General features: G+C 39.6%; 1 protein-coding gene across 1 annotated transcript in view; it reads right to left on the reverse strand.

The window, feature by feature from the left end:
- Positions 1 to 16,253, reverse strand: part of grin3a (glutamate receptor, ionotropic, N-methyl-D-aspartate 3A) — a 58,631-nt gene that overhangs the window by 7,000 nt on the left and 35,378 nt on the right. Inside the window, exons 7-9 of the mRNA XM_084382394.1 lie at positions 15,533 to 15,684; positions 8,180 to 8,341; positions 7,828 to 7,898 (exon numbers count right to left, since the gene is read on the reverse strand). Coding sequence (XP_084238520.1) covers positions 7,828 to 7,898; positions 8,180 to 8,341; positions 15,533 to 15,684 — 385 coding nt within the window. The remainder of the gene's footprint in view (positions 1 to 7,827; positions 7,899 to 8,179; positions 8,342 to 15,532; positions 15,685 to 16,253) is intronic.

Consider the following 16,253-nt stretch of genomic DNA (forward strand, 5'->3'; position numbering starts at 1 on the left):
TCTTCTGTTTGTTATTTATTTATTTTGAAAGCACTTTGCAGCTGTTCTGAAAGGTGCAATTCAAATCAATAAGATTCTTATTATCAGCACACAGCCTGTTCACATAGCTCAGGAGCCCTATTCCTCTTGTTTTTCCATCCAGCCTCTAACTATGTGTACTCCCACATGAAAGAGGAGCACTTTCAACTTTCATGATATGAATGGGTGTGATGATTGAGACGGAGCTCACATCACTTCACTGGAAAATACAGAATTATTGGTAGAGATTCCCACAAGAAGTAATGATATCAAGGTCGGGTAGGGAAATGTGCACCATGCAGTGTTGGCAAGATGAAAAGCAAACTGAAACACAAATCATTATTTGTTTTCTGCAATGTTAGGATGTCCTTGATATGATCATTACTTTCCAATAAACCTGTCATTTCACACAAAAACTATATATATATATTTCTATAGATATTGTGATAATATTGTTATTGTAGATTTGTTTGGCCACGATAATCCTGTAGTGAAAATCAGCCCTACATATCAAATTTGCATTTCTACAATATGTGTCATATCACGTTCACATTACATGTTTATGACCTGACCTGTCATATCAGGAGGTGGAGGGGATGGTGCTGGTGACAAGAAGGCTGCAAAGCCAGTGACCACAGTTCAAGCCTGTATTTCAACATTTGTAAGAGTGAAAAAAATTGATATTTTTAAGGCGACCTTGGGACCAACTGTGTTTGTGGTGTCAAGTGATGGAATGTACCTAATTACATTTACTCAAGTATTGTACTTAAGTACAATTTTGAGGTACTTGTACACTACTTGAGAATTTCCGTTTTCTGCTACTCTATACCTCAACTCGCAGGAAAATATTGTACTTTTACTTGAATACATCTGTGATAAGTTTAGTTACTAGTCACTTCGCAGATTGCATGTTGAATCAGAGCCAAAGTAGCACATTTAATTTATTTTGTCAACAATGGGATTAAAAAACAAAACATAATACTGGTAATTATTTGCAAATCAGATACTTTAAGACTTTTTCTCAAGTGCTATTCATATGGGTGACTTTTACTTTGACTTTTACTACTTAAAGTAATATTTTAAAACAATATCTTTACTCATACTCTAGCACGACTGTTGACAAAAACTGATATTTCAATGGGAAGTCGCCACATTTCCATGAATGCCGTCTTTGTAGCAACCAAAGCAGGTGTTTGAAGCCAAAAAATGTTTTTTTTTCAACCCAAACCAAGTGTTCTTTGTGACTAAACCTAACCAGAGCATAAATACAGTGTTATCACAAGATAAAATGCAATGCCAGCATTTATTCTGGTGGTTGGGTTGTCCAAAGGTATCTGTGTAAGATTATGGGCATCTGAAAGAGGGACTGCATATGTAAGGTTGTACATGTAAGAGATATAAGGCGTATCATTGTGCTCCTGTCACACACATCGGAGAGCGTCTTCATTGCTAACACCAAAACAAAGAGAGCTTTTTGTTTTACATTCTGTATATCAAGAAGCTGGGAGCGATTTACACAACTGCAAGTCAGCCTATTTTTTCCTCATGAATTACAGAGAGATGATTTTGTTTTTGCAACTGCTGAGGGTCAGGTTCCCCTGCTGCCTTTCTTCAGAGAGGCCAGATCCCTCCTCCTCACAACAGTTACAGGTGTAAATCATTGATTTTCAGAGATATCCGGTCTCTCCTATGTACAATTTGCAGGGTCTCCAGAATCATTATAATATGTTAGGCTTTCATAAAGCAGTGGTTTTACAAATGTCCTTACAAACTATGGCAGATGCAGAGTTGTTAGACACACAAATACAAAACCAAGGCTATTACTTTTCACAACTATCATCATAGATACTTTCCTATCTCAGATCAACCAGATCAGCTTATGAAAGAGGACAGCACATGTTTACCTGCTGCAGATCTCTGAGCTTCATCCGTAGAATTGAATTAGGATGGAATATTTCACCACCGACCACTATTTCCCAACCCATCTGTCTGTACAGATGTTGCTACCAGCAGTCACAACAAGACATAGACACAGCTTGTTGCACAGTGAATAGAGAGGCTGCCCCTCAACAAGCAGGACGCAGGTGCGCTAGAAAGATATGCTTCCTGCTGAAGTGTCCTTAAGCAAGATATTGAATGCTTTCCAGCTCCGGCAGGTTCAGCTCTGTACAACTGAATGACCTCTTGACCACCCCATGGAAGGTAAACTTTAATGTCGAATTTGGTCTTCTCGTACTCAACAGTTACAGAGTGGCTGTTATTGATGGTGATTACACTCCTCTAAAATTGTGATAATGGTGTTCGGTGGAAGAATGACACAGCAGGGGTGAAAGCAGGGAGCACAATGACTGCACAATTATTTCGACACTGCAGAATTGCTCTGGTTCCAGGAAAATTCCGCTCTTGAGGAATGAATAGCAAAATAAAAGCTGTTCTCTAAAACTTCATAGGGATTGCATGCTTTATATTATATTTCATGAGTAATATGCAGCTGGAATGGTGAAGATCAAATGAAAGAGTATTGGAAAATGTCAGGGTAACACTTTAGATTAGAGTGCATATATTAACCATTAAGTAGTTGCTTATTAGCATGCATATTAGTAGCGTACTGACTCTGTTAGTCATTCCAAAGCACTCATTAATGCTTTATTCTGCATGCATATTCAACAAGTACTAGGCCTTCAGCTCAGGGTTTTCATTCAGTAACTTCCTAATGAAAGCTTATTATTCAAGGGTGTCACTTTGTGGTGGGGACAAAAGGGCCGAGATGAAAAAAAAAGAAGAATTTTAAACAGACTTCAACATATGTAATATTAGGTACTGTAATATGGGATCGTATCAGGTCAGAGTACATTATTACTTAAAAATACAGTATATATGGGCTGTTCCTAGGTTGCAAACAAAGTAAAAACACAACACAAAACAAGTGTTAATAGTGTCCAGATAACTAACTAAAGCACTATAGTACGGAAGCTCTAAAGGGACATGCATTCATACATTTTATTTCCTCCGTTTTCCCGTGATAACGAGTTAATTTCATTTGTTTTCTCGAGATCTCGAGTTATTATCTCGAAATAACATTTCAAATAACAAATAACAATTTCCCGAGATGACGGGATAATTTTCTCGATATCTCGAGATAACGAAACTTTGTTTTCCCGAGATAACGATATAATTAATTTGATTTCTTGAGAAAACAAAACGATAGTGTAGTATATTAAATCATTGCAGGAAACATCATTCAGTGTAGCAATGTCAGAGGAGCAGGAGCATATCGATCACTGCGTCACATATCTTTTCAATCAAGGCCTTACACAGGCTGAAATAGCATTAGCATTACAGATAATATACACATTAGTGTGCGTAATCTAAAAAGAGGTTAGCAAGGCTTCAGCTATATCAGCGGCGCAATCTAAGTGAGCCTGATGTCTTCGTCAACTACATAGCTGACCAGCTACGAGGTCCCGGGCGTCTCCATAATCTCAGGCCTATCATATCACAGTCATTATCTTGAGATCTCGATTAATTATATCGTTATCTCAGGAAAACACCGTTTCATTATCTCGAGATCTCGAGATCTCGAGAAAATTATCCCGTTATCTCAGGAAAACGGCAGTTGTTATTTTCGAGATAATAACTCGAGATCTCGAGAAAACTAATGGAATTAATTCGTTATCACAGGAAAACGGAGGAAATAAAATGTATGAATGCATGGCCCTTTAAGGCTTCCGTACTATAGTATTATCTTGAAGAAATACTTGATAGACTGAAGTTAGCATACTTACCAGCTAGCCTGGCCCATTCTGGTCCAAAGCTCCCGTGCTAGTGGTGTTAGCACCTACACTTCCCTGGTGCTTCAAGCTCACAGTCTGGACCACTAACTGCATGGCTACCTGTGCTAACTAGCTAATGGCAGCTGCTGTTCGCAGCATTTTTCACTTACTCTAGTGAAATGCTGCCCCCTATTATGAATTTGACAGGTAAATTCTAACATTGCAGAGTAAAGAAATAAGAGTGTTAATTTGATGTTAAAGATGTTTATGTATTGTGCTGCAGATATACTTACTGAAGTTAGTATGCTAACAAGCTAGCCGCAGCCTTACCCGCTCCAAAGCTCCTATGCGCACTGTTCTCTGAGCTCCCAGACCACTAGCTGCATGGCTTACCGAGCTAACTAGCTAACGGCAGCTAGATTAAAAGCAGTTAGCAGTGACTCTGGTGACATGCTGCCCCATGTTTGAGTATGAATATGACAGGTGGCCAATTCTTACATATTGCACCTTTAATGCTCATTTTGTAAAAGCTGCAGGTGTTAGGCTGGTCCCAGGTCTGCTGGAGCTATATTATCCTTCTACAGCTGATGCTACAGAAGGAGTGTGACTTTCAAATAGCACTAACCGCTAATATTTACAGATGAATTGACAAGAATTGTGTTTCTTACGTTACTCACTTCTACAGTAACCTTTTCAGGAAGTACTCTAACTTAAGTAATTATATTGATGACTACTTTTACTTTTACCTGAGTAATTGTTTTTTAAAAGTAGCAGAACTTTCAATTGAGCACAGTTTTCGGCTACTCTCAGCTGACAAGCAACTTATTACGTGTTCCCTAATATAAAGTGTTATCAATATCAGATATTATAAATACACGTGGAACCAAAAGCAATAAGTAAAACTGACTAAAAACATGAAACAGTAACATTGATTTGAAATTGAAGAGAAATAATGTATATTAAGTACAAACAGCAGGAGCAATGGTCTTTTCCCATAATTTCTCCTCAAAACGAGTGAAGCAGCTGTCTTGTAACTGATACTCTTGATCTACTAGGTGTGACAAATAATCTTATTTTAGCACGGGCGTGGGTTAAATGTCTTTTCTCGAGCTACATGACCTTAACACTCCGTTTGATACTAAATCACAAGATCTTAATTGGACATCGGAGAGTGTTTCAGGGTATTACAGACACCGCTCGTAATTCTCTCAGACAGACTCTTCTCTGATGCCTTTGGGACTTTGTACAACCTTGTTAGCGCAGAAAAGAAACGTGTTACGGTTCCATCCTAAGTTGTCGTTTTAGGTCAATTAAATTTTTTACCCATATGCTCCATCTGGTGTCATAATGCCTTCTATTTATTACGCTGATGGGGCACAGGTGTATATACAGCACTTTTTCTAGTGGTAGCACTGATTCTTGAAAGGTTTTTGATGTGAAAACTGACTTGTCTGACGCGCAGGGTTCCTGCAGGATGCTGACAATATGACAGTAATAATTTCTGACTCCTAGACAGCGTGCAGGCGCGATGCAGAGGCGCCTGATTGAATGAGCGTAATTATGCAGCAGTAGGTAATCTATCCTCATTACGACAGGCATCCCTCACATGGCCATGGCTCCATAATTATTACGTGTATTTAATCCCCACTTTGAGAGCTCCACCTGAGTGTCCCCTCCGTCGGCTGTGCTAAGTGGGGATACGTGAAGTTCTTCTCACAGAGAGATAAAATAGAAGCTGTTTGCTCAGCATAAGCTGGAGGGTTATTTTGATCTCCCTTTAGAAGCGTTAAAAAGAGTGATACATATCCCACTTTGCTTATCAGCTTATCTGATAGCATCAGAGGAGGAAGCTCCAATGTGACATTACACGTGGCAATGATCAAATGTGAAAAAAAGGGGCTTCACACATTGTAGCGGTGTCACAATAACTGTGAAGGTTTATGTAACTAATCTGGACCAGGCAACATTTGAAAGGAGCCTGAGACAGCCCAAAAAGGAGCTCTCATGATTGACTAAGTCGCCCTCGCTCACCCACTGTGCCCAACAATACCCTGTGACGTCAGCGCAAGATTATTTCCTCAATTTCCCTGACTGATAATTAGCTTCAGACAGAGTGACCATTCTGTTTAGTCTCTGATTAAATGTGGGTCCCTAAACTGCCACTTGGATGTTAATTGATGTCACTTATTCGCAGTCTGATCATTTGGCCAATGGGCCGTTAGAGTTTGGAAAATTAGCTTCCTGTCCCATGCTTTTTTATTGGTGTCAATGAGGTTATAACATATGTGATATGTGATATGTTCTAGTGCTGGGTTGCCCAAAGTGGGGCCTGTGAGCCAGAGCTGGCACACCAGCAGGTTCGATACAATACCTTAAAATTAAATAAAACAAAGTATAAACCCAATAAGCATTTTAATTGTGTACAATGACACTTTGCACTGGAAGTGGGTCAATTAAACTCACAGAAAGATTTTTTGGAGAAAGAAAGAATGATTGTTGAGTCTCATTCAGGTCCTCAAATACTGATGCTTTGTGCTGGTAGCTTGAGCCGGCCACCAATCCAATGCAGTGGCAGACTAAATAAAAAGAGCACCAGCTGTATGCGGTGGGGCACCAGAATGCAGAAAGTCATCTGTGTATTAATAGTGAAGAGAGGGCACTTCACCACTGGAAGGGCACACTAGAGGGCACTTTATCGTGTTTTATCTACCATAGGGGCATCCTATGGGTGTTTTTTACGAACATGGGGGCACCCCTGCACCCCCTTGAATCCACCAGTGGCCCAAAGCATCAGTACTTGACGGCCTGGAAATAAGACTCAACAATCAGCCATCTAACAAATTGGGATAGTAGTTCCATTTAGCATCTTAATAATACGATGCAATTCAGTAAAATGAAATCCAATGCAATGGGTGTTTGCCTCTTGGCATCTTTTTAACCAAAGTAATTTCCCTTCTTTGTGTGTTGTTCGTAACACAGTTATGTTGCGGTGTTTTGGGATTTGAAGTGGTGAGAGAATAAATTGCATTTTGTTAAGGGAAGCAGTGGCTTGATACCACACTGGGGAGAAACAATACATGATAACAAAGAAACGCCGCATGTGAAAACAAGTGTGTTTCCATCCACATTTGCATGAGGTGGACAAGTCTGTGTACGGATAAAAGCAAAATGCAACAAAGTGCAATGATGGTAGAATGAGACAAATATATCTTTTTTTTTATCGTTTTTCTTCTGCTATTCGAAAGACCATCGTACAATCTGCATTTGTGTCCGTGTTACGTTATGTAGTGAACACATTCATGCTTCTTGACTGTGTGTATCACAGGTGATGAATTTCTCACTCGCTATTGCACCTTATATGAAAAGGTGGGTTGGTATTCTAACAGAAGGAAGCAGCATTGTATTATTATAAATATTAAAATTCTGAGTTTGAATTTATTCTCCTAAACTACGTAGCGCCCCTCTAAATGAATGTAAATACATATCAACACATACATGAAACATGTGACTTAAAATAGCCACTGCAGCTCCATGTGGAGCAATAAGGAAAATGTAATGTAGTGTAATAAAACAAATAGAAATGCCACATTTACATCACATTAAGCAAACAGAAATACCACATTTACATCACATTCTGTAGATGTTTCTCCACCGTCTGACTGGCGCTTTTTTAAAATACATTGTCTCACTGTGCCCTCTTCTCCTCTGTTTCTCTCAACAAATGAACTCCGATGATATTCACATAACACCAGTGGATGGACATGATCACTTCAATTTTGGAGCCTCTATAAGCCAGCGGCAAGCCTGTTTCTGAGTCCCAAGTGAAAATAACATGCACTGGATGCATCATGAATATTTGCAACACAACTGGGCTCAGTTCATATTCAGCCCAATCAGTTAGGGGTGTCCTCGAATCAAATTCATTAAAAAAACATCACATTAAGCATCAATATTTTACACTGATGTATTTTTCTGCTGGGTTACTCGATTGAACTGAAAGTGTATTGAGCCCAGGCTTCAGTGACGGGGACAGTACCTCTTCTCAGGCTTGGTAACAGTCGGCAGTTTGTCGTCATTGAAGACTGAGTTGAGCGCCCGGTGTAATCTCTGGAAGAACAAGCAACACATTAGCACTCACAAAAAACTTTTTGTCTGCGTCTCTGTGATTATTCTGCTGTTTATAGCGAACTTCAAAGACTGTGTGTGTTTTGCATGTGTGCGAGAAAGAGTCCAAATATGTACGGACTGAATTCTGCTGCCAATACTTCTGTGATTTGGTGATTATAATGTGATTCTGGTGATTGCGATGTGGTTCTTTGCCACTGCATGATTTAAAGGATGATTCGCTTTGTGTAGTTTATGTGTGCATTTGTGTGTGAGTTCGGTACCTGGCTCGTGTGCAGCCAGTATTTGAAGCGTGGCTCCTTGACCCTCGGGATCACCAGCTTGTACACAATGTGCTCTGCTATTGTGGTCAGTAGAGATAAGGCCACGCCCACACAGAGCATCACAAACAGACCGGAGAAATGCTTTATGCCCATCTGCAGCGTCTGGAGAGTCAGTGAGTCAGAGAGGTTACAGGCAGAAGACATGGAGGGAAGAAGAAGGAGATGCAGAGGATAAGAGATCAGGGGTGCATATCTATTGCTTCTAAAAGAGGAGGAAATGTTTTTGCAGGAAGTACAAAAATACAAAGAGTCCCTCAGGTTGTGCTGCATGGTGGTAAAACAGACATATAACAAGACTATTGAAACTTTCATGTTTAATTATTGATCATATCCTTTATTTTGAAATTCCCATGGTATATGTGTATTATGCAACATGCAAATACATAATATATGCACCATTTGCACAAAGTGCAACATAAATGCATCATTTTACAAAAGATACATCCCCGGGGCCCCCATTAATAAACTACCATAAGAACCATCATAGAAAAGTGTTAACTTGTTACCAGAATGACAGCATTGGCTGGCAATGTTATCACCTTGTGAGTCTGTGTGTGTGTCATCATGTCTAAATGCGTTTGTTGAGACACTTACTCTAGCAAGAACTACCACAGAAGAGGTTTATTTTGTCAGGTGTTTATATGTCTGTCTGTCTCACTGTGTACAGATATTCATCACAACCGTTGACATGGGTTACTGACCAGACAGTGATTACTGTTGAAATACAGAGCTATCTAACTCGTAATCACTAAACATTATTATTATTATTTTAGGAGAGTCACAGTTCCTTTGCATGTTTTATTTATGTGAAAGGAAAATCTATACTTTTCTTTAATACAATATGCAGTTCTTATCCCAAGTACAATCCACATTAGTAATTAAAAGCTCATTCGCCATCTGTTAATTCTGGTATCATATAGTAATTTCAAGTAAACATTATCTGTGTTATAGTTAAATGGTAAAACATTTTGACCCCAACATGAATTAATATAAATCCACAGTCATTCAATCTTCAGCCCTTCAGCACTACCTCCCCTGATAGAGTGTTACATTTTAAATTAAGACACATGGCAAACATGTACACACTAAATAGTTCCATTATTTAAACAGCACAGGCAGAATTGGGTGCTTTTGATTGGGGTCCCCTGGACCCAAAACATTGGTATTTCTAAAAAACACTCATTAAAACAGAAACAGAAAACAATGGCATGAAGTCACGAGGAACAAATTGATTAACAGTCATGAAAAATTAGAATGATAGAATAAATCACCTGTGAGAAATGACGAAAGGTTTACCACTGTGCAGTTGAATCAAGGTTGAGCTCAGTGTTTTCACTTACATGTAACTGTCTTTAAGATAACATTTAATTCTTTTTCTTATGCTTTTTGTAATCTATTGTCTTCTATTCTACTTCTGTTCTGTGTTTCATATTCCTATTATTATTAAAAAACATGAAAACAATAGTAAGACTGCATGTGTTTGGTCGTCCTTATCTCATTCCAGCAGGTGTTGTTTTCAGTTGTAGGCGTGGCAGTCTCTTTTGCTTGGTGTTTGCGAAACTGTTTCTCCAGCTCATTCTTTAATGATAAAACTTGTGTAATTGTATTATTATTATTATTTTTGCCATTTTGACCCATAGAAGGTGTGAACGCACTGATGTATTCACCACAGTCAGAAGTCCCTATACTGTACCGCCTCTGTTGCAGCAAGTTTGGCTGACCTCCCGGGAGTCATCGCTTCCTATTATTTTGTCAAAATTCCATTAAAAACAGCTCGCACAGACAAAACACTGCACTGACAAACCTAATGCATCATGCATTTTTGTTTTCCCATAACTTGACTTCATAACAGCACAATCACTGCGGCTGGGGAAACAAGAAATGAGTGTGAGGAGACTGTTGCTCAGGTTCACTTTCAACTCTGTTTTTCACTCCTATCAGAAGTAAACAACAGTGTGAAGCAGTGGGGGAATGATATTAGTCTCCAAAATGAATAATTAACTGCATAAAAAAGTGACTGAAGTGAAAATGTCATTGCCCGTGTACAGAATATTGTCTTCTAAAAAGAAATGGAAAAATTTCCCAGATAATGAGACACCTGAAAAAATTATATCACCTTCACTTAGTTACTTTTCCTGGAAAAATGCAGCATGTGTCTCATTTTAAATCACTGAGATTTGATTATTTTTCTGCGTCTCTGATCCCCACATCTTCATTTGCGCTCACTCTACTCCGAATATGTCACTGTGGAGAAACCCCCCCCCCCCCTTATGAGTCTGCCAGCGTAGCCGTCTACCACCGTGACATCACACTTTTCTTAATGGAGCACCTGTTGCAGTTACTGCAGATGTACATTCCCATATGAATCTCTTTACTGCTGAGTATGGAACAGCTTGTGACACAGCCGCAGCAGCAATGATTGCATTATAAAGTCATGTTGGGGGGAAAAAAAATACATGATGGATTAAATTCGTCATTGCAGCGCTGTGACTTGGCGAGCTGGCTGTAATGAAATTTTGAAGTGGGAGCGGATGATTAGCTCCGATATGGACAGTAGTAGCATCTGACTGCTGGGGGAAGACATTTCAAACTTTATGGGAACTCATTTGAATTGAAAAAGATAAAAATTGCGGTGGCATTATCCTGAGGATGCAAGGCATTAATCTAATCTCATACTTAGCTTCAGTGCATTAAAATCCGTTAAGTTATTGTGTATCAACCCGCTCCAACATTCCTCACACTTATGGGTGTTCTTAGGATCAGCACTTTTAAAAGCACATATTCTACCAATCTTGGCAACACACATGCTTTTCACTGTATGTAACCATATAGAACAATCATTTCTCACAGTGATCTTATAATCAGAGCTCCACTTCTATGTTTTCTTCTTTTGGTTCACTACACACTGATTAATTGCATAAATTTCCTGCAAAAATCTATGAATACCTTCAATAAAGCATATAACACTCACAATCTTCTTGCCTTTGATCGCAATTTATTTCTTGGTAATGTTAAGTTTGGCCCCCTTAATGTCAGGTAATTGAATAATATGTCATTTATTGGTATTGATTTTATTACATCAAATGGGATCAATTTCTTCGAGGTGACAGAGAGCTGGCCGAATGCCAGAAAGATTGGCCGCCTCGCTGAAGCCAATCCATCAGATTTTTCATCTTTTCAGAATGCCAGGCTGCTGCTGGTGGTGTAGCAGTCATTCATCGGAATAAAAGATTGCTAAAAAAAAACTGCTGAGCAGGACTAAACTGAGCCAGCCTCGTAAGTAATTCATATTGCTTATATTACATGAACTTCCTGCTCATATTGTCCAGTGTTGCTTTTGACAGCACTCTAACTTTGCCAAAACATACTATTTTTTTAGACTTTCTGGGTTACAATGAATCTGAATGAGAGAAACACATGAGTTTAGGTCGATTTCATTAAACAATACACATTCTATATTACTCATTTCACAATCTTATCTATAACGTGAGAGGCAGAAGACGCACATGATCATCATATTGTGATTTCCGCATCGAAACTGACTAATACAGTGTGTGAAGTTAAAGTTGCAATATGTTAAAATATTTGTAAACTAAAATCATAAACAGAAAGTAAAGAAATAACAGCTTTGACATTATGTCGACGATGTCTATGTATGTTTTGAAGAGATATCTACTGAAGTTAACATGTTAACCAGCTAGCCCCAGGCCTGAAAACTTCCTTCTCCCAGCGGTCCAAAGCTTCTGTGCTAGTGACACCAACGCTTCCCTGATACTGGGGCTAGCTGCATGGATAGCTGAGCTAACAAGCTAACAATAGCTACAGTCATGGATGTACAAAAAGAATACAATTAGCAGCAGTCAGCAGTTACTCTGGTGATATGCTGCCCCAGATTTGAGAGGAATAAAAATTCAAGCAGGCCAATTCTTACCTATTACTCCTTTTAAAGGTGTCATTTGTAGAATATGGCAGAATTCAAAAGGTTAAAATCATAGGGGGCAGCACATCACCAGAATAACAGACAACTACTGCCCTTTGCTCCCTATCCTGCTCGCTAATTGGCTCATGGCTCAGTTAACCGTAGAGCCAGTGCCAATAGAGTTTGCCTGGAGTGGGACCTTGGATCATAGCAGGAGTCACCATGGGCGATGGAGACCAGCTCAACTGGATTTGGCAGCCTGACATGAGAGTGAACACGGCCTGACACCGAACTGGTACTGAGCACAGCCTTCAGGACCAACAGAGGTCAGTTTGAAGACAGTAGATAGAGTATGGAGGCGATTTACAGCAGCTCTGACCAGGACTTAGGCTTTGGGAACAACAAGACACTACAGGTGAGGCTAGGAGAGGAATGCAGCCGGGGAGAAGGGACAGAGAGCCAGACATCAGCAGCAGGTGAAACTGGCCTGTAGAGCTGGAATTTTTTCACATCTTACTGGGTGAATTGATGATTTTCTGTATTTTGACCAAACAAAAGGTGATAGTGGAAAGAAAGACATCAAAAAATTCTGGCCATATCTTACAAATTGCTCCTTTAACAGCGCACAGATGAAGCAAAACACTGTTCATGCAGCTTTCTCTGCCATCTGCATAGGCAGGTGGAGGCATGATACAGCAAAAATGAAATGTGCCTGGAGCAATTTAAATGTCTGCAACTGTAGATAGCATCTGTAACACGTCAAGCTGTTACACAACGGAAAATGGTTCACTTCAGCCACACTGACACTGTTGGACCCGAATGTACTGCTACTGCTACTAATATCCGACTCATAATATGGTAATTTGTATTTATGTATTAGGTATTGCTGTTATTTACAGCCACACACCAGGAGTGCTCCTTAATTAGACATCATAATGAGCAACCAGTCAAGGTTATATGACTGTGAAAATGTCAAGTCAGCCTGTAGCTAAGACAAATAAGGGGTATAAAAGAAAAGTATAAATACAGGAAGAAGATGAAGCAGATGAGGGACATTATTTCATTTTAGAAGAAGTGAGTATTTAATTCATGCTCAGTAATAGGGAGTGTGCAGTCCGCACTGAGCTAGGACTCACTTTTGGGGATTCCAGAGTCACAGCTGGGTAGAGAGACGGCCAGGCTGCTAAGAGAGCTAAGTGCTCGATAATAGCAGAGCAGAATGGACCACGGGGCCCAAACTGCTTAGGACTGAAGTTATGGGGACACAGCTTGGTTAGCAGCTGGAGGGTCAGCAGCCAGGGTCTGAATTAGTAAGGAGGAATTACTGTACGTACGTGGAGGTTGTGGTGGAGAAAGAAGTTTGAGAGAACAGCTGAGAAAATGGCCAAAGAAGAAGTCTTAATGATGCTTTTAAAGGGCTTTTTCAAAAACAATGGTATTTTTGATTTTGAATTCTGAATAACCAAAGATATTTTATTTTATGTTTAACCATACAGACTGTAGCTTTATAGTGAATTAGTTAAATTAGTGAATAAGTGAAGTAAGAGCGACGTCAGCGCTCATTTCACAGTCATGCTTCTGGCCATCTAACAAACATGTCCAGCAGTCACTCTCAATTTGGTCTTCACTTGCTCCTCAGAGAAATATCTTTAATAGCTTTTTATGACAATGTGCTCCACTGTGTTAACCAGGTACTCACTCACTCAGTTTGTCTGCTTCTTGTTTCTCAGAAAATAGCTGTCTGCTTCAGCTGGAAATGAGGATTATTGGAGCAGTGAGACGAAACCAAACAGAGGTAGTGGTTTGGAGAACCAAAGCAATTAGCTGATGATCGTTTTCAGCAGGTTTGCTCTAAGTGAACAATTTAACATAACAACATATTATATTTTCCATCATCACCCCTGGATATGGTTCAAATATAAAGTTGTGCTTCTAGATGGTATCATACGCTTGTTGTTCCTGCCTGCCATGCACGTCAAAGACAAATATACCCAGGTTGATGGGACAGTTCATCCCAAGATAAATATTTTTCCTCTGACCTGTAGTGCTTTCTGTCCATCCATTAATCCATCCATCGTTGTTTTGGTGTGAGATGCAAAGTAGAGATGTCTGCCTTTTCACAAAAAATATGGAAATAAATGGCAGTTGAGCTTTAACATAAACTAGCTTAATTCGCTTAGTTAGCTCGCCCCTCGTCCATGAGTAGCTGCACGCTTCCTTCAGCATGGTGATTATCTTTAATAACCAGGTCATGTTTTCTGGACAGAGACGTTTCAGTTGAGCTTTTGAAATGTATATTTGGTTTTGGGCACCTTGAGCACCACAAACAATGTGCCACCCAGCTTCATTATATTTAAGGGAAGGCGAACATCTCTACGGCAAAAACTACAAAACTGCCTGAGGACCCAAATGCAGACATGGAGGCTGATAGAAAATAAAAGTGAGCTTTAATGTAGCTGATGATCCAAATACAAAACATAAAAAAATATAATTATTATATAATTAAAAAGTAAGCAACTCAGGCAACAAAAGTCCAGAAAACTCAGGCAACAAGACAGAAATCAAACATAAAACAAACTTGGAAGACACGGAGACATGAGGAACACAAGAAGCACACAGGTAGACCCTAGTAGAACACAGGCCCAGGGGACAGGTGAGACAATGACGAGTGAGGAGAAAACAGAGGCTCAAATACACATAGTAAGTGATTAACTAATGGGACGCAGGTGAGGAGCAAAAATGGCGGGAAAACAGACAAAGGGAGGAAATAGAATGTGAAGCATGACAGGTGAGGAGAGAACTCCAAAACAAAACAGGAAATCACAAAACTAAAAACCCAAACCATGACAACAACTCTAACTATTTTTGAACTGGGGGTGAACTGTCCTGGTGTGTCTTCAATATATTTGGTAGGCAGGAACTTTAAACTTATGATACCAGCTGAAACACAACTTCATATTCAAACCCTATCCATAGCTGGTGATTGGAAGATTCAGTACATTAAAACACAATATTTATTTAAACTGGCAATAGACAAGTTTTCTGTTTTAATGTATCATTATGTTAATAATGGGTTTAAATGTTGATTGCAACATAAAGGATGTAGAATAATGTAGCCATCTGTGTTCCCTATAAAATTTGTTATCTTGTCTGGCACTGGGGATGCAGCCATCTGGGAAAAGGAAGGTTAACTGCCAATCCATTTCTGATGATCTAGAAGGATCCAGTTGTCTTTGCAACAGCGGTGCCAACAATAGGCAAATACCACTTTGAAATACTAGGGGGGAAAGTTCTCGGTTGCCACCTTAAATGTCTCTATTATAGAAAACAATACATATGCTGCTGTTGTATGTTACAGCTGGTTCTGCTCTTACCTCTGTCACAGCGAAGCTCCGCTTCCCGCAGGGCACAACCTTGTACCATTTGTCATGCAGCATGTCCATGAAGCCATCTGACTTGTATTGACTAACAAGCTCTGATATGTTGGAGGTTAGTGGAGAGTTCTGAGGGAGGCCAATCCCATAGCCTGCCAATAAAAATACACAGCAGAGACTTGTTATTCCTCTGTCACAACAGCAGAATCATTATCACTTCCCTTCCATGCACTACCATTATCGTCTTTCTCTTTTCCCTGTGCACAAGAATAAGGAAAATAACCGCTGAGTAGAAAGGGGAGAGTCTTGGCAAATGTTACCAGTGCTTATAAGAAGCACCATTGTCACTCGAAAACAAAGCAGTTCCTTGACATTGTAAGTCAATCTCGGAATTTCTTAGCATGCCAGGAAAGTGTGACAAATTCAGCAATAGCCAATTACAGAAGTAACTCGCTGTGGTAGGAAGTACACAGATTGATTTGTATTGCATCCTGAAGGCTTAAGAGTGCATTAAGTAATTAACAACAACTCTGGAATCTAGGACTACGGTGGCCTGTAATGGAAGCAACCACCACGGGAACATTTTCACAGTGGGAGGAAGAAGCTTGCTAAATGGACCAGAGATTAACAGTGTGGACAGAAGAGAATCTAAGCTGTTGAAAGCCAGAAGATTAACTGATGTGTAAATGTTTAATTATTGATATTGTTAAATTAAGGGCTG

The sequence above is a fragment of the Pagrus pagrus genome (assembly GCF_965226575.1).
Source record: "Pagrus pagrus genome assembly, chromosome: 19".
NCBI classification, from domain to species: Eukaryota; Metazoa; Chordata; class Actinopteri; order Spariformes; family Sparidae; genus Pagrus; species Pagrus pagrus.